The sequence below is a fragment of the Chiroxiphia lanceolata genome, chromosome 1 (genome assembly GCF_009829145.1).
Source record: "Chiroxiphia lanceolata isolate bChiLan1 chromosome 1, bChiLan1.pri, whole genome shotgun sequence".
Lineage (NCBI taxonomy): Eukaryota > Metazoa > Chordata > Aves > Passeriformes > Pipridae > Chiroxiphia > Chiroxiphia lanceolata.
The window spans coordinates 125,008,668-125,024,755 of NC_045637.1; the positions used below are offsets into that span (position 1 = coordinate 125,008,668).

A 16,088-nucleotide genomic window follows, 5' to 3' on the forward strand; every position below is an offset into this window, starting at 1 on the left:
AGATAAAGCTAATGAATTGCAAACTAGTCCAAAATTCCCACTTTATTGAAAGAGGCACAAATCAGACAGGTAAGAATTTCCAAGGGGTCGAGTAATTATCATTTATTCAACTGTCCCCCTTGATTTCAAGCAAATACTGCTCATCATCATCGAAGTCAAATATCCTGAGGGGAAAAATATACCTTTTACCATTACTCTTACATACTTTCCTCTTCCCATCTTACATACTTTCCTCTGCCCGTCTGCCCCCTCCCAAAACACCAAGTCTTTAAAACTGAGTTTTAGCTAGTGTCATATACTGAGTTACTGGATGGCTTCACTATACCTACTCTGTCACAAACCATAGACCATCCAGTTTCATTCAGCTTGCTAATGCATACAGAAAAATGCCACCCCTGGTGCAGGGCAGGCATGTAAGCTATGTCATGTAAACTATGATCAAGAAGCTACAGCTGGTTTTAGGAACTCCCACAAAATCCACAAGTAGAGCTGAAAGATCAGTTTATGCAGTCCCAGTTGATGCTCTGATGCATACGCCTCATCAGTGGAGAAACAAATTCCACAGTGGAAGCCTGTCTGACTTCTGTCACAGCAAACCTTCATTTTTGGGGTGTAATGGGAGTTTAATGGTTTACTAAAAAGAAACAAACAAAAAATCCTTTTTCATTACTGTAGTAACTGGCAAATCACTATACGTGTATCCTGCATGCTGCAGATAGCATGCTCTAAACTGGGCAATCCTCACTACTGCAACTAATGCAGTGTCTCCTGTTATTAAGCATCATCCAAAAAATGTCTTTTCCAGTTGACTCTCGGGGGATGACGCTGACCAAAAAGGCACTAAAACTAACTACATGCAATCAGCTCAGGTACACTCCTCTCTGTCACTTACTTATTATATAAATTATTATTATTTATTAGTTAAACATCCTCAGACAAGAAGAGAAAGACAAGTAAGGCTGTGTGGCTGGCTACTAGTGAGCAAATACAAGCTGAAACATCTGTGTGACATATAATCATATACAGCTACAAGAGTTACTGAGGCTGATCCATCTGTAAACCATTCCATGTGCCAGTTACTTGACACCAGGTGGGTTATTCTGGAGGGGAAGCCAAGAGAAAATGAGTGCATGTCCACAGCAAAGTTAAGGCACATATTTAGCTCATTACTGCTCTCCTTTCTTTTCTGCTTTTTCACTTTTATGTCAGGCTTTTTTTTATTCACACTGCTGTATGGGCACAGATCTGCTGCTGAGCTTTCTGAGGCAACTCATGATGGGCTGCAGTCTAGAATGAATACACAGATCACCTTCAGACACTTTCTGCATGCAGTCAGTGGAGTGAACAAGCATACATAAGGGGGCTGCAGAGACTCAGAGTGGTATTTGTGCACATTTCAGTTTCCACTGTTCCTGTTTTGGGGCCTCTTGCCATGCCATGGAAGTCAGCAGGTGATTTGCTCCAGACTTCAGCCACAGGAGGAGATAAGCAAATTAAATTTTCTAAAAATCTGTGAAATGTGTTTTTTAAAGACAGCTTGGCCCCAGTACTTATTCCAGTACTACATTAGCAGCATTACCATGAGACTGTTCAGTTCTCCTAAGCCATAAACATCTTAATTTATATTATATCTCCTGGTAGTACCACGGAAAATTATGTATCTGGAGACAGATGAAGACAGCAGTTTAGAGTCAGTAATTCTATCTTTTCTTTCTATCTGAAGATGGATTACAAAGCAAAAAATGAGTTCTAAGTGAAACACTGCTCAGGTTGTTTCACTGTGCAGCTGGATACTTCTGCTTACACTTAATGTTTAAATCTTTCACTTGAAATCCTCACTTTCCATTTTTTTCCTGAATTTATCAGTAAGTACATGCAGGACTTTCTCCTCATTTTAATGCATATTTTTTTATTTTGAAAAAGTGATTGTTTAATCTGAGTTTTAGTAAAACTGCATTTAAAAATAATAACAAAACTATAATTTATTTCACTAAGAAATTAAGAGTTGTACATACTGGTTATCTTTAACCAGTATACTTTACTGTTATCACTATTCCAACTAAAGCAGTCACTAGAAAAATGGCTCCATGCTAATGTAACCTTTTTTTTTTTTTTTCTTTTATTTTCAGGAAATTAAACTGTAAGGGATACGCATGAGCCAAAGTAAATAGTGGCAGCAGAAGAGGAAGCATTTACAGACATCAACTCCACTGTATAACTGCAAGAGTCCAACCAAAAAAAAGTCATCAAATATAATCTAACCTGCTTGCTTGTATAGAAAAATGGAAGACTACGTGTAAATAATCTGGACACTTCAACAAACCATTTTATAGGTCCTTCAGTTGCAGCCCCCGCCTTTGTTTCTCCTTTGAAATTATAAGCTCTTGTAAAATGCATGATTTTAAATAAAATGTCTTTACAAAGAGACAAAACACGAAATTCTGCAACAGCCACCCCATAATTTCCATCCTTAGTTAACCGTTCATTTGAAATACATGGCAGTTGTTTCTAAGAACTCATGTATGTACTTCCTGAACACACTTTTCCCCCTTCTTTCCTATGATAATCAGACTGCTTTGACCAGCTATATCTGTTGTTAACTGTACTGAAAATAACTTGGCACCTGCTTACTGTTGTCTCTGTTACTCATGTAGTATAACATTTCTAAGGGATATATTTGTCTTTCAAAATCATTCTTCTGCATTATGGCTTAAACATAAGTTCTTAAGAAAGGAGAAAATGCTCTGGGTATTTTTCAGTTCCAAACACAGCCAACTGTTGCTTTAGTTTTGTCCAAATAAACCCCTGCTGTAAGCAGTATTTGGAAGAATACCTCTCACCTTCAGGGGATGCTAGTCAGATGTGTAAGCTGCAAAGCCAAAACCTTAGTATAATATGTTTAATGAAACTAGATTAATTTACTACCGTTGAACCTGATCCAGTCTGCCACATTTCATTAAATATCATTCAGAGAAATGAATGATTAATCTGGGATTAACTGTATCTTTTCAGTATTTCTATAAATAATCTTCCTATTTTTTCCATCAATAAATCAATATAAATTTCTGTATTATTTTTTATTTTTATTAAGAGAGAGTGGTCAACTATGAACATTATCTAAAGCACTAATGAATTTTCACTTCCTATATATTTTTTACCTCACAGTCTTGTCCAGCCATTGCTTCCCTATCCAAAGATGTTTTGAACCAATTGACATCCTGGAATGAAAACTGAAATTCAGGTATTTCTTATCTAAGCTTTAGCATTATCCATACAGCTCCCACACTTTAGTGCACACTATCAACTGCCCCATTATTTTAACACTTACTTTACCATACTGAGAATTTTACCACTGAAAAAAAAATTGTCAAAATGCTATGAATACACTATTTAAGAACGCAAATAGTGTTCCAACACTGATCAAATAAAATCTTGCTTCCAGTGAAGGCCATGCTAGTTTAGCTTCAGCAGAGGCAGGCCTTATTCATCATACATGACAAAAATAACTTTTAAAGACCAAGGGTTTTTATTCATGTACTCTTCACATAATGATTTCTGAGATTTTCTTGGACACAGACTTCTGCTAGGGGCTTTGCACTTATATTAGTTATATTAAAATCCCTTTTTTTTTTTTTCTGCTAGTGGCAGGGTCAAAGCTTTCTAGATACAGATATACACAAATGATATCATGATTTTAAGTTTTTTTATGGTAGTAATGGTCTTCTGGTACCCAATTGCACTACTTTTAATAGGGAGTTTTGGACTTTGAACTCCCTTTATTGAGCAGAATGAAGATTTGCAATGGTGATCAAAGGGTGTTTTGAGGAAACAAGCTGTCATTTGGACAGAAGTATATTAAAGTTGACAATGGCAAAGCCGATCTTCCCTAGGACAAGCTGAGTTCAGGTTACTTCACATTCATTACTAATTCTGGGACAAGGGTTGTTACCTACTTTTGGATGGGATGTCAACATTTGCAGAATGTTTTCAGAAGGTCAGTGTACTAGATCCCACAGGCATACATGCCAGACTTCAGTGGAGATGTATACCGTTTCCCACATCAAAAGCCTGGCATCTGACAGCTGACCAGAAAAAATCCATAGGGGAGCTTCTCTTTGTTATGAAGGACAGAGGCACACCTTTTGACAATGATTTGTTTCTTTTCAGAATGGAAATGATCCAAGGAAATCCTCTACCTCTGACCTATGTTAGATTTTGCTTGTTATCACCCTCACATCAGCACTGGCTTGCTGCTGAAGTATATTTTTTCCTCAAAAAAAATAAATGGTTTTTTTAAATACAAGAACAATAGGGTGGGGAAAAACTGGTTCTCTTCCTCTTTTTGTTGTTACAGCAAGAATCGCCTACAGGTCAGCCAAAAAGATCTGACCAAAACCAGTTTTCAGGCAGTGCTGATACATGCCACATGATCTTAGCTCAGAGCAAATACTCAAAGGGAAAAAATGGAAACAGAAATAGAAAAGAAAAAAGATTATATTAATTTGTTCTAAGCTCTTGATCAACTGGCATTTCATAGTCTTGTCAGCTTAAAATGGTTCTGATCTTTATCACCCAAACTTTTAAGAGAATGTTTGAGTATTCCTTATTAAATAAACCCCTTGCATTTTCCATGACTGAAAAGAAGGAAATTATACCTCTTTGCAGATTTCATTATACAGCCTATAACAGGAGAGTAAGGGACAGAACAATAGAAAATAACAAATTCATGTGTTCACTTGATACATGCCCAGTCTTGTCCTAAGAAATGAGAAGATATCGGTTGTTTTCCTACCTGATCAAGAATATCTACTGTTTAAAGTTTCAAATAACTATAACAACTCTGCTTTGCAGAGTTTGATTGTAGAGCCATACAAATTATGTAATGAACAAATAATTTCAACTGTGAATAGAGTCAAGTTTGAAGACTGAAGAAAGTATGTTCCAGCATGCTAGCAGAGTACAGGTGTTCAATCTGAATTTTTAGCTAGAGGATTAAAGAATATAATTTTAAGTTCAGTACATAAAAGCTACTTCACCATTTGCTTTTTTTTCACTCCTTGTCTGCGGGCTACCCTCAAATTCCAGTTTTTAAAAATCAGGTTCCATAAGTACGTAAGAAAGCCCCCTGGCCTTCTGCGTCCTTGTAGAGGACATACATGGTTAGAGCGCTGACATTTTTCAGTACTATTCACAAAAATGATTCTTCAGAGAATGGAGAAGAATCTAGATGCTGCAAACTGTAAAGTCTGATAAACCACACACATCCTCAGATAACTCACTGCTTCTATGGCTGCCATGTGATCTCATTCCTTCTCAGGTATTTGCTGCTCTGCTGAGTTACTGTGCTCCTGAAGAAGGCTGACTGCTCTGGGAGTAGGGGTAAAGGAGACTGAGAAGTTATTGGAGCATAAGCAGGTTACAGAGGTTCAAGGTAGAGAAAGGCCCTAAGATAAACTAATTTTCTACTGTCTGCATATATGTATAGCCAATACTGTACAGAATAAAAGCTAGGTTCACCAGGTTTTAAAAGAAGGAATTTTATTTTGTCTCTTCATCACAAAGAACCATGTGAGAATGAAAGTGTATTTCAAGTATGAGAGGAAATTATTCTCATTACTGTGTATTTTCATTGTAGTTTAACTCAGTAAAAAAATGTTACTGAAACAAGCATTATCCCAACCAACTCCAGCTTTTTACCTCCTTATTTAGTCTACTCTTGTGAGGTTCAATGCATTCCTTGTCCTATGTGACTAGAAATATATGTTTATGTGCCTCAAGTTTAATTTTCACATTGGGGACAAATGTACATATATGTCACAGCACACCTCCCAAATACTATGGTGGAATTTATAACAATAAGCATATTATCTAATAAAAACACGTCAGTGGGGTTCTTTGCTTTGAGAGGAGTGCATAAACTGATGGGTTTGCAGTACAAAGACTAAGTACTTTACCCATTAAAAATTCTTTTCTTTTCAAACAATTGAGGGAAGGTGAAATATTTTCAAAACCTGAGGCTACGAGATATACATATGCCATCTTGATTAAACATATGGAATGCATACTCAAAGAAAAGCCAACTGGAGTCCTAGTTGAGTAATCAAAACACCCAAGCTGAGAGGGGTTAACATGGAAGGATCAGCTCTGAACTTTGAAGTTTTCTGGTCTTCATTTTTCCTAATTAAGACAAGATTTAATAACCAAACCACTGTACAAACTATGTACTTAAACTCTAGGTTTGTTTCTAATTTTGTTGGGAATTCTTAGTAAATTCCAAAGAATCAGTAACCCCTGGGAAATTCACCCAGTAAGGTGGATTGATTTTTTTTTCCTTAGGTACAAGGGCCCAACATCCTCTTTTCATCTTCTTTGCCACTGCCTCTTAAATAGAGTTATTGAGTAATACTCAAACAAAAGAAGACAACTAAAGATGCATGATTAGTATCTTTGAAATATCACAGGAGTTTCAGCAAACAACTTTTGGAAAGCTATTCAGTAAATGCAGAAAAATGTTTTCCAAATAAAAACATATAATTACTTGTATATCTTAATTTTAGAGCAGGGAATGGCATTACATTTGTTGTAGAAGCATTAGTTCCTTACAAACCTATTTAGATTCTGCTGCTCTTTGTTTATTAATGGATGGTCCCTTTTCCTCTTCCCCCTGACCCTGCTCAGAATAAGGTGTTACTGTACAGGCAATCGTGTGCTGCATGATTCAACTCTGTATCAAATGTTGGCAACAGCACATTCTTCTCTTTCTCCTTATATGGTCTGATAACAAAATGTCACATTACTAATGGACTCACAGATAAAAAGTCAGTTTGATAAATGCTGATTAAAAATTTCTCCAGATATTTAGTGAGTTTCTCACATAGAAACAATAAATTTAATCTGCTGATTGAGTTCAAATGAGTTATCCATTTACACCACATACTAATCCACAATGAGAAAGGTTTTAACACAATTCAAAAGCAGTTGAATGGAATGACTGTTGAAGCTCAAAAGTACACACAAAATAGTTGGAGAGAAATCTAGTAATCTTTAAGACATTATTTACCATTCAACAGGAAGCCACCTGTAATGTAAAATTGTAAGCTACTTTGAACCTTATTTTGTTGAATTGTAGCCTATTTCGGAAGCTGAAAAATTAAGTTCTATACAAATATATATATCAACTATGCATAAACAAACAAGATACTCGTGCAAGAACCTCTCTGCTGTCCATGACCACATGGCATCAATAACTAAGCTTCCGTAGTAGTTTTCAACCTTTAAGTTAGTCGGAAATTCTTTAGTTTGGGAACTCACCTTATTCATGTGGACCTGCTGCTGGTATTGTTTCTGCTTCTCCAAAAACTGCTGATGTTGCTGCTGGATGACCAGCTGGGCCAAAGTACTCTGAGGAAGAGGAGCTGACTGGGTTCGATTCAGTGGCCTGTGACGAGGCAGTTTGTGGGCAGCTCTTATGCCAGGTGAGACTCTCTCCTTTGCTGCTAAAGGAGACTGCGGATGAAGAGGAACCGCTCCTGCAAAACAGGGACATTTCACTCCTCTGTGAAAAACAACAAACTAATAGTTCTAATAGGAGAGAAAGCTTTTAGTGAGAATAGGGGTGTATATTGAGGAACTCTGCATCAGCACTATTCAGTGGGATGAGTACCACGTGCCTCGTCATACACTGCTGGAAAAGAATGTGATGAAGTAATCATTTTCTCTTTTCTGTAATCACTGAATTCTTTCAGGCTAAGAGACTGGAATAGAATCACTAAAAGAGAAAACAGATACTGTCCTTTTCTCTTCTACCCTTCCACTTTTTCCAATGGTTAGGATGTATGGTATCTGTATTACTACATTTAGTTTAAACTGAATACAAGAGTCATTAAAAACATCTTAATGTCGTATTGTTGAAGCTTTGATCATTACCAGTCACAAGAAGTTTTTGCTGTCTCATTTGTTCTTTCAGTAACAGATGCTGCAAGAGAGCTTGGTGGCTGCTATTTGGCTTTCCCTCCAAAGCAATGTGAGGATGAGTTGATGATGGAGGAATGTTTCCTCCATACTGTCCAGCCAAGGCCACTCCTTGTCTGAGTGATGGTGTCTCCCCCTTCTGCTTTTCTTTGAATGACGATGAAGCCTGTCAAAGAAGAACAGCATTGGTAACTGCTTTTCAGAGACCTGGATGTTTATACCTCTGCTTGATTAGATGGTCATATATCACACTTTATGAATACATACAGAAGAAAAGGTTAACATCCCTATCTTACACTTTGACCGTGAGATAAAAAGGGAGGAAGAACATGCCAGTTAAATGTAACACTGTGAGAAACTGTTTAATGAAACCACTTGGAAAAAAATCAGTAATAAAAGCCAAAGCATAAGGAACTACTAGTTAGAACATTATTAATGAAAGGACAGGACCTATCCTTAAAATTCCTAAAGACCTTCTCACAGCCTTCTGCACAGGAAACCAGGGGATCAGAGGAAATAGTTTGCATTGAGTTTGGAATAGGTAAGGCTTGTTTTTTCACATAACTTTTCATCACACAGCAAGTCAATCAGCAAAACAAAATAATTACCTGTAGTAGTGGGAAGCTATTACTTTTCCTGGAGCACTCCCTGACTCCCTGAAGGACAGCACAAATGTAAGTTTTACCCTTTGCAAAGTAAATTTGCACAGTTAAACCCTCATCTACAGAATTGTCAAGAGCTATTGTACACGTGTGGCATTTTAAAGTACCCTTATAAATTGCACAGTTATTGAATTAAAGCTTTTGGAAGTTTTAGTCCTTCGGCATTGTGAATGTACTTTATAGTTCTTTGCTCTTTGCCTATTAAAAAAAAAATTTAAAACAGCAGTTAAAGTAGAATACCATTTTTTACAGCAAGAATAATAACTGAACAGAAATATACATGTTGAGGCTTTCAGATAACCACTTATGGTATGTCATGGTAAAAACAGTTTATCTGATAATCTGAATTTCATAAATTCTAAACCAAGGTTTTTACCAATATTTTTTTGGTGTATGCTTACTTCACACTTTGCTATCACCCTTCCTTGAAAAACAAACACCAGAGTAAACTTTACATTCAATTTGCAACTGCTTATTCTGGAAACAGAAATAAACATTACTTGCGTAAATCAACCCCTTTGCTTTTTCTAATGCCAAAAGTACTATTTGGGGCTAGTTGGCCACATCAAAAGCTTGTAAGATTCGAGTGAGCAAATGAAGCATATTTTCATTTCTATTTTAATGTTATAAAATTACTTTGAAATAGCTAAGAAATTTTGTGAAATAGCTAAGAAATTTTTCTTGATGTCCTCTGAAAAAGTAAGTGCTACTTTTCATGATCAGTTCAATTTTTTCATCCCTTACAAACAATAATTTGCTTATAAATATCTCATAAAAGACTTGCAGAGAACTGATTTAAGGCTTACGCAAATTTCTTTACAAAGTTCTGGATCTGATGTTAAAATGTTGGATTTCAGCAATATATTACTGCTAGGAACAGGAAATGTATTGAATAAGCCATAAAGTGAAAAGGAACTTTGACTTGAAACTACATTTAGCACTAGAATTCAGTAGCATTTATTACATAGTGGATTGCATAGATATAATTTTTTTTCCTCCATGAAAAGCTGTGCTTACAACCCCTAGTTTTTTCATAGAAGTTACCAATTCCCATTCTAAGAAATTTAAATTACTAAAATTTCTTCACAATATATGGTTGTACAGAACCACAATATATCAGTATTTTTACTTTTTTTTTTTTGCTGGAAAGCAAGTAAGTTTTGACCAGTAGCAAAATTTTCAATACTGAGCAGCAAATTTCACCTCCAGGTTACCGTAACTTGGTTTAGATCTAAAGATCCTTATCCATCTGCATGGATTTCCATAGATACCATGTCTATGTTTTCATACATTTTGCATATTAATTTAAGATTTATCTCTAGATAAAGGTCATTGCTGCAGACTGAATAAAGGGATGTGAATATAACTTGTCATTAAAATATTAAGAATTGTTCACTTCTCACCAATTTTATTTGCCTGATTGATAGCATACCCTTCAAATACAAACCTAGCTGCAGGAATAGTAGGTTCTTCCCCTACTATGCTCCAGCCCAGTTTAGGTTGCTACTGGAATCTCATAAAAAGTTACAGGTGCTGTAATTTATCAGGTGGAGATGATCATATAATTTGAACATTTTTACTAAATAATCTTTTCATATACATCAGGCCACATCTGAAATCTGTTATATTACATAAATGCAATGCATATGGCCCATACATAGGTAAGCTCCACACTGCCACTTGTTTATTTGAGATTAAGAATGATTATTGCTTTCAAGTTGTGCCCTTAAATCTCCAGATGTTGCCCAATGCATAGAGATGTCTGGTTCCTACTCTGAATTGTTTATGTTCCAAAATGCTAAAAAATAAAGAGAATTATCATAAAGTAGGTTTTCTGGAAGCAAAATTATATAGGAAGGCTTGAGACTGGTCACTTACACTGATTTGAGGTTGTATTGCTGGAAGTCCCAAGGTAATGTTGGGCAAAGAAGGGGATGTGTACAGACTCAACAAGTTCACTGATTCATCCTGTATCAAAAGGCGTTGCTGGGAAACCAGATGCTGAAATAAATGGGAAAAACAACAGAAGTAAATCTCCAAGCTTTTTATCTCTGTTATTTTATCCTCATAACCTGATATACTGAAAGCCAGTTATGTATCATTCACTGATTTGCATCCCAATGGAGTTCCAGATAAGAAAAATTACTGTCCCTGTAAAAAAGCTGTTGATAGTTCTGTTCTTAAGGAAACAACTGATATATGTCTGGGATTATTCCTTGGTTAGTAAATCAATTTTCCATGCAAAACTGAAATCTTGATGATTCCTAGACCATCTCATCAACTTCTCATCAGTTCAACATCAGTTCTTCTCATCAACTGGACTTTCACTAATAGAAACTCAGTGGGAATTTAACCAATGAATTAAGGAGTATATCTAGCTGAATCAAAGGTGTCACGAGTGTGGATGTATTAGACCTTTAGCATGGTTGTTGTATTTGTTGTTGTAAGATTATTTCTAACTAGTCAATTTCTTTTTTTAGCCAGATTATGATATGGGGATATTTCAGGCACATTATTTACCTCCATTAACATGGAAATTTTAGGTACAAAGTAAGGCAGATTGACACATCTGCCATTTAAAATAATGTTTTGTCTCTCTTTCTCTTTCTGCATATATTAAAAAATAGTGCCCTATCATTCCCTGATGATGGGATAGTCCTCATAACTTTCCTAATTCTGTTCAGGTTAAAATCTTTAAAACTTCTTTTGTAGCCTTGTGATATAATTTTCAAGGACATGGAACTGCTGATATATTTTTGATTACTGTCGAATAAAACCAGACATTCTACAAGGATCACCCTCTGTCTTTCCGTAGATTAACTGGGAAGAAACATAAAAAGTTAGATTACCACAACTGGAATTTTTTTGAAGCCTTTGCCTTTTTGCTTGAAGAGTGATGTTTTTCAACATGTGGTCTAGTATAGTTGCTTGAATTATATTTTCTGTTTAACTCTTGCTTCCCTCCCAGAACTTAACACAATAAGAGCTACAAAGGTCTTATTAGACTTAGGAACTCTGGCATGATATGGTCCCCAAGGGAACAACATCCTTGAAAAAGAATACCCTGTGTAACAGTATGACACAGTGACTGCTTTCTTCCCAAACAAAAAGCATATGGGACTCCAATAACAGACCACCTCCAAGAGGGATACTGCACACTCGGGCTTTGACTAAAGTAAATATAATAACTTGTCAAGCATGTTGTGGGGAGCTGTAGATTTTCCCCTGGACAAACCTGGAATATCAATTAACTCTGTAAAATACTTTGTGTTAATACAATGCAACTTCAGACCATCACTGAAAAGTGGTTAAGCACAAAAACACAGGATGTTATTCCAAAACATAACCTTCCTCATACAGTTTGTTTGGAGATACGACCTATCACTGAGACAATAACAGTAGAAGTCTATCTCTGTAATTTTCTTTTGGTACCTAGGGAATATCAACAGATAGCATAGGAAACAAAGAAGCTCCACTTGTATATTACATTAATTCCTGGTTAACAGTGACTTGCCTTGATAACATCCACCTTTGACCATGAGTAAATCCAAATATGTCAAGACTATGGAGATATAATGGAGGGAGTCTACAAAGATTTGATGGAAAAAGGACACTGCAGCAGCTCTGATGTGCCTCCTAGAATATTAATCAAATTTATAACAATTGCAGCATCTATACAAAGCCATGTCAAAGATATATGTTTCATTTTTAGCTTTTGGTATACCACTATTACCTTCTAAGATTAGAATTAATAAATGCAACAGTGGCAGGGTGCATGGCAGTAAAACACACTCCCACACTAAGGTCAGGCATGATTGTTTCATCAGGCAGAATTAATCATGTTATGGGAGTTTAATGTTGAAAACAGGAGTTTATTAGTAAAAGCATTTCCATCTAATTTCTAATACCACTAATAATATGTCATTTATATTTTAGTAAGTGATTGATTTTTTAAAAATATTTTCAGGTAATATTAGCCTAAGCATCAGTTAAACGTCATCTTCCAAAATAAATGGAGTAGTCTACCTGCATAGATTGGGATCCTCTGTATCACATAATCCCAGAATGGCTAAGGTTGGAAGGGACCACTGGATGTCATCTAGTCCAACCATCCTGCTCAGGCAGGGTCCCCCAGAGGCAGAAATACATGACTCCAGCTGCAGCTTGTCTTTATACACGGTCAACAATATCTTGCAGTGGTGGCAAAGCTGGAGTTGCCAGCAGTGTCATTTGGCAGAACAATGGCTAAGCCATGTCCTTGTCCTACATGCAGACATGGTGGTTTGGACTGGCATCTAAATTACCCCAAAGAGTGACTTGCTTTACTTTCTCATCTATATACTTACTCATTGGTCCATTGATCCTGCTTCCTGATGCTTAAAATAGCATCAGGAAGTTATCCTGATAGCATCCTGATAGCATCAACAGTTATCCTCTTTCTTAAAACAGAGTACAAGAACTAAATGTAACAGTGCACAGTGATCAGCAAGTAACCATGATGAGCGACTGTACTTTGGTTGTGCTACCGGGGCCTGGTGAGAAGCAGGAACACCTATGTGTGCATGTAAATATGCACATGTATGGATTATGAGAAAAAGACAAAAGGGTGTGGCTTTAATACTTCTCAGCTGTGGAGCTACAGTAAGGTTGTCATAGCTTTCAATATTCACAATTACTTACCCTTGTATCTCTTGAGGCTTTTGGGGCGATTTTAAAAAAAATCAATTAGACTCTCTTCACATACACTTGAAGCAAACCTCATCAGCTAGTCAGAAACCTACACATTTTTCCACTAGCCTCTTACAAAGATCACCTCAGTGAGCTGAGTATTAAATACTTAGGGCTATCAGGTTGCACAAAACAAGTATGTGTTTATCTGCAATACATGTAATTCATGTCTCCTGCTTAATCAAGGGACATTCTAGGAAATACCGCTCTGCGAAGCACAAATGAAAGAAATTGATCTGAAGCCCGCTTACACCAACTGGAAACTTTCCATTGCCTTCAGTGGCTTTTGACCAGGCTGCAAATGCCTAAAATTAATCATTTTACATGACTAAAGCAGGTTGTCCCTCTGAACTCAAGGGACATGCTGTGCAGGGGCTCAATCCTGCTTGCATTTCTCAGGCAAGTAAGATTTAGCCCCAGCACAGCAGGTGACCTGAAAGTGTATGGCATGCTACAGGAGACAAATAGCTACTGCGGTGAACCTTGATGATACTGAAGACATCTGGGCCTAATAAAAACAAGATTTTATTTATAAGGTGCAATTAAAATCGTGAGTTTAACTTTTAAGTTTCATATAGTGAGACCAGTGTTTTAACAAATGGTACTGAAAGTACCATTAAGGGAACTGTGATAGTAAAGGATTATCTGCAAAACTGCGGCATTTGCAGTGCACCTTTGTTCATTCAAAAAGCTGTAAATGTCTACCCACCAGACTGTCTGTTCCAAAGGGCAAATGACTTAAAAGTTTCGCTATTTCAATGGATGTGGTAAAAATACTTGTAAAATTTGTTTCATTACTGATAATGCTCTAATTCTGTCCTGAAATCTAATGATTACACTAGAGTGTAATCATTTACGGTATTGACTCATGTTTTACTGGTAAATGGCTCTGTCATAGTAACCTGTTATCCCCAGCAAAAAGTGTTTTATTTGCTGCCATGAAAACCACAACTATCCACCCACTCAGATATGAGCACAACACTTACTGCAAATGTCACAACAACGATTATGAAACAATAGCATTCTGAGTCATGCAGGATTACAGAAAAACAAGTGATATTTTGGGTGATTTGGAACATATCCTATTATTAGAAACTTCTGTAATTTGTGTATCTGATGAAAAATTGACTAGATGTATAGCCTTTGAGAGCTGGCAGCTAATGCTAAACTAGAAAGAGACATGTAGGAGTTTGGCTGATGTTAAACTACCAAAGAAAATCCCACTAAAATAAAAATGCACTGAAGCTGAGATTTATGGAAAAATGTTGGAGCCCACAGGACCACAGTACTAACAGTCAAGTAACCCGAGAGGTAAAGAAATCCCTGACTGGATCCCAGCTTCTTAGCACACATCCAGCGAGTGAAGTGACTGATGCCAGCATGCAGAGCTCAACTTCTAAAGGAAGTTTTTAGGCTCATTTGAACAACTTTGATTGCATGTTGGGGCTATAATTTCTGATGTCTGGCACAGTAATGGCAAATCATATGCAATGCAGTGTTCTATTAATGATAAGAATATTAATATTAATGTTCTTGCTACAACCTTTCCAAATCTCCCCAGAGACTGCCAGCCTGACCAGATTGTATGTATTTCTGATGGTGGTTCAACACTGTGGACAAATGTCCAGAAACTACAACATGCAAAGTAACAAGCCCCATGTAGCAGACATTATTCCCTTTGCATTTTGCAGTATGCCTGAGTCAATAAAACCCCCAACTGGTCAAGCTCTCCTGTTTAATACAGCACTAACACCCACATATTACCAACTTCTATCTAAAACATTCCCAATAGTGAAATACACAACTTAATTCCACTGAACTAGGATTTGATCTAACCCGAATGATCGATCCTACTCTGCATCTTTTAAATTTCTTTGCAATCACATACAAGGGGCTATGAGGCAAGACCACATGTTAGCCATCAATGCAATTTTTTTTTTCTTTTTGGTTATGGGCCAGAGAGAGGCTACTAATCAGTGTGCAGAGGTCACCCACCTGCCCTCTGGATCATAGTTCACACACACAATTAATTCATTATGGGGAAAAGTCACTGCTGGAGGTTGAACTGCCCATTCCAGGTTTTTTTTTGAGGTGAATGTCCTACCACTGACCTGGAGAAATATCTCTGTTAACTAAAACTCTGTTAAATCACGTTTTCTTATGCAATTTTTCTAACATAAACAGCATAAACCAACAATTAATAGAAAACTCTGACGCCAAAGCAGGAACTGCTGTAAATATAAGCACTGGATACAGAATATTGTGGAAATTGATTCTCTCTTAGTCAGATTAATTTACTGTCCCTTTACAATACTGTCATGGAAAGCATGACTTAGGCATGTGGTCTATGCTAAATGAGGTTCATCACAACTGATTTACCATCTGCATTCCTGTTGTTACGGGCACGTATTCACCAAAGTATAAGGAGTAGTTAAGATTCCTTCTGCTTACAATCTCTCTTTACAAAAAAAGTATCCAGGACTTCTGGCATGTCACTTATGATGGTAAGTACTGCCCTGATAAGAATACTGAGGTACAGCAAAATAAAAGGCAAATGTGACAAAGGACTTAGTCATCTAACTCCAATACTGTAATTAAATGAATTTACTTCAGCACTCATCTGAACTTGGGACTACCTTAACTTAACTCATATGTGTTAGGAGCACCAATGCCTAAATTGCTCTTCTCCACCTGGGAGTTTTTCATCAGTATCGAGGACTGAGCACC

General features: G+C 36.7%; 1 protein-coding gene across 15 annotated transcripts in view; it reads right to left on the bottom strand.

The window, feature by feature from the left end:
* The window catches only part of HDAC9 (histone deacetylase 9), a 460,923-nt gene that overhangs the window by 186,126 nt on the left and 258,709 nt on the right, over positions 1-16,088 (bottom strand). For 11 of the 15 annotated variants that reach the window (XR_004356384.1, XM_032684266.1, XM_032684274.1 and 8 more), the window contains 4 exons: positions 10,512-10,634; positions 8,580-8,627; positions 7,927-8,137; positions 7,312-7,529 (listed from right to left, as the gene is read on the bottom strand). Coding sequence is in view for 14 of the 15 variants with exons in the window: in XM_032684266.1 (XP_032540157.1) it covers positions 7,312-7,529; positions 7,927-8,137; positions 8,580-8,627; positions 10,512-10,634 (600 nt within the window). In the remaining variant the exon portion in view is untranslated. The remainder of the gene's footprint in view (positions 1-7,311; positions 7,530-7,926; positions 8,138-8,579; positions 8,628-10,511; positions 10,635-16,088) is intronic. The other 4 variants (XM_032684289.1, XM_032684298.1, XM_032684280.1 and 1 more) reach the window with 1 other exon arrangement.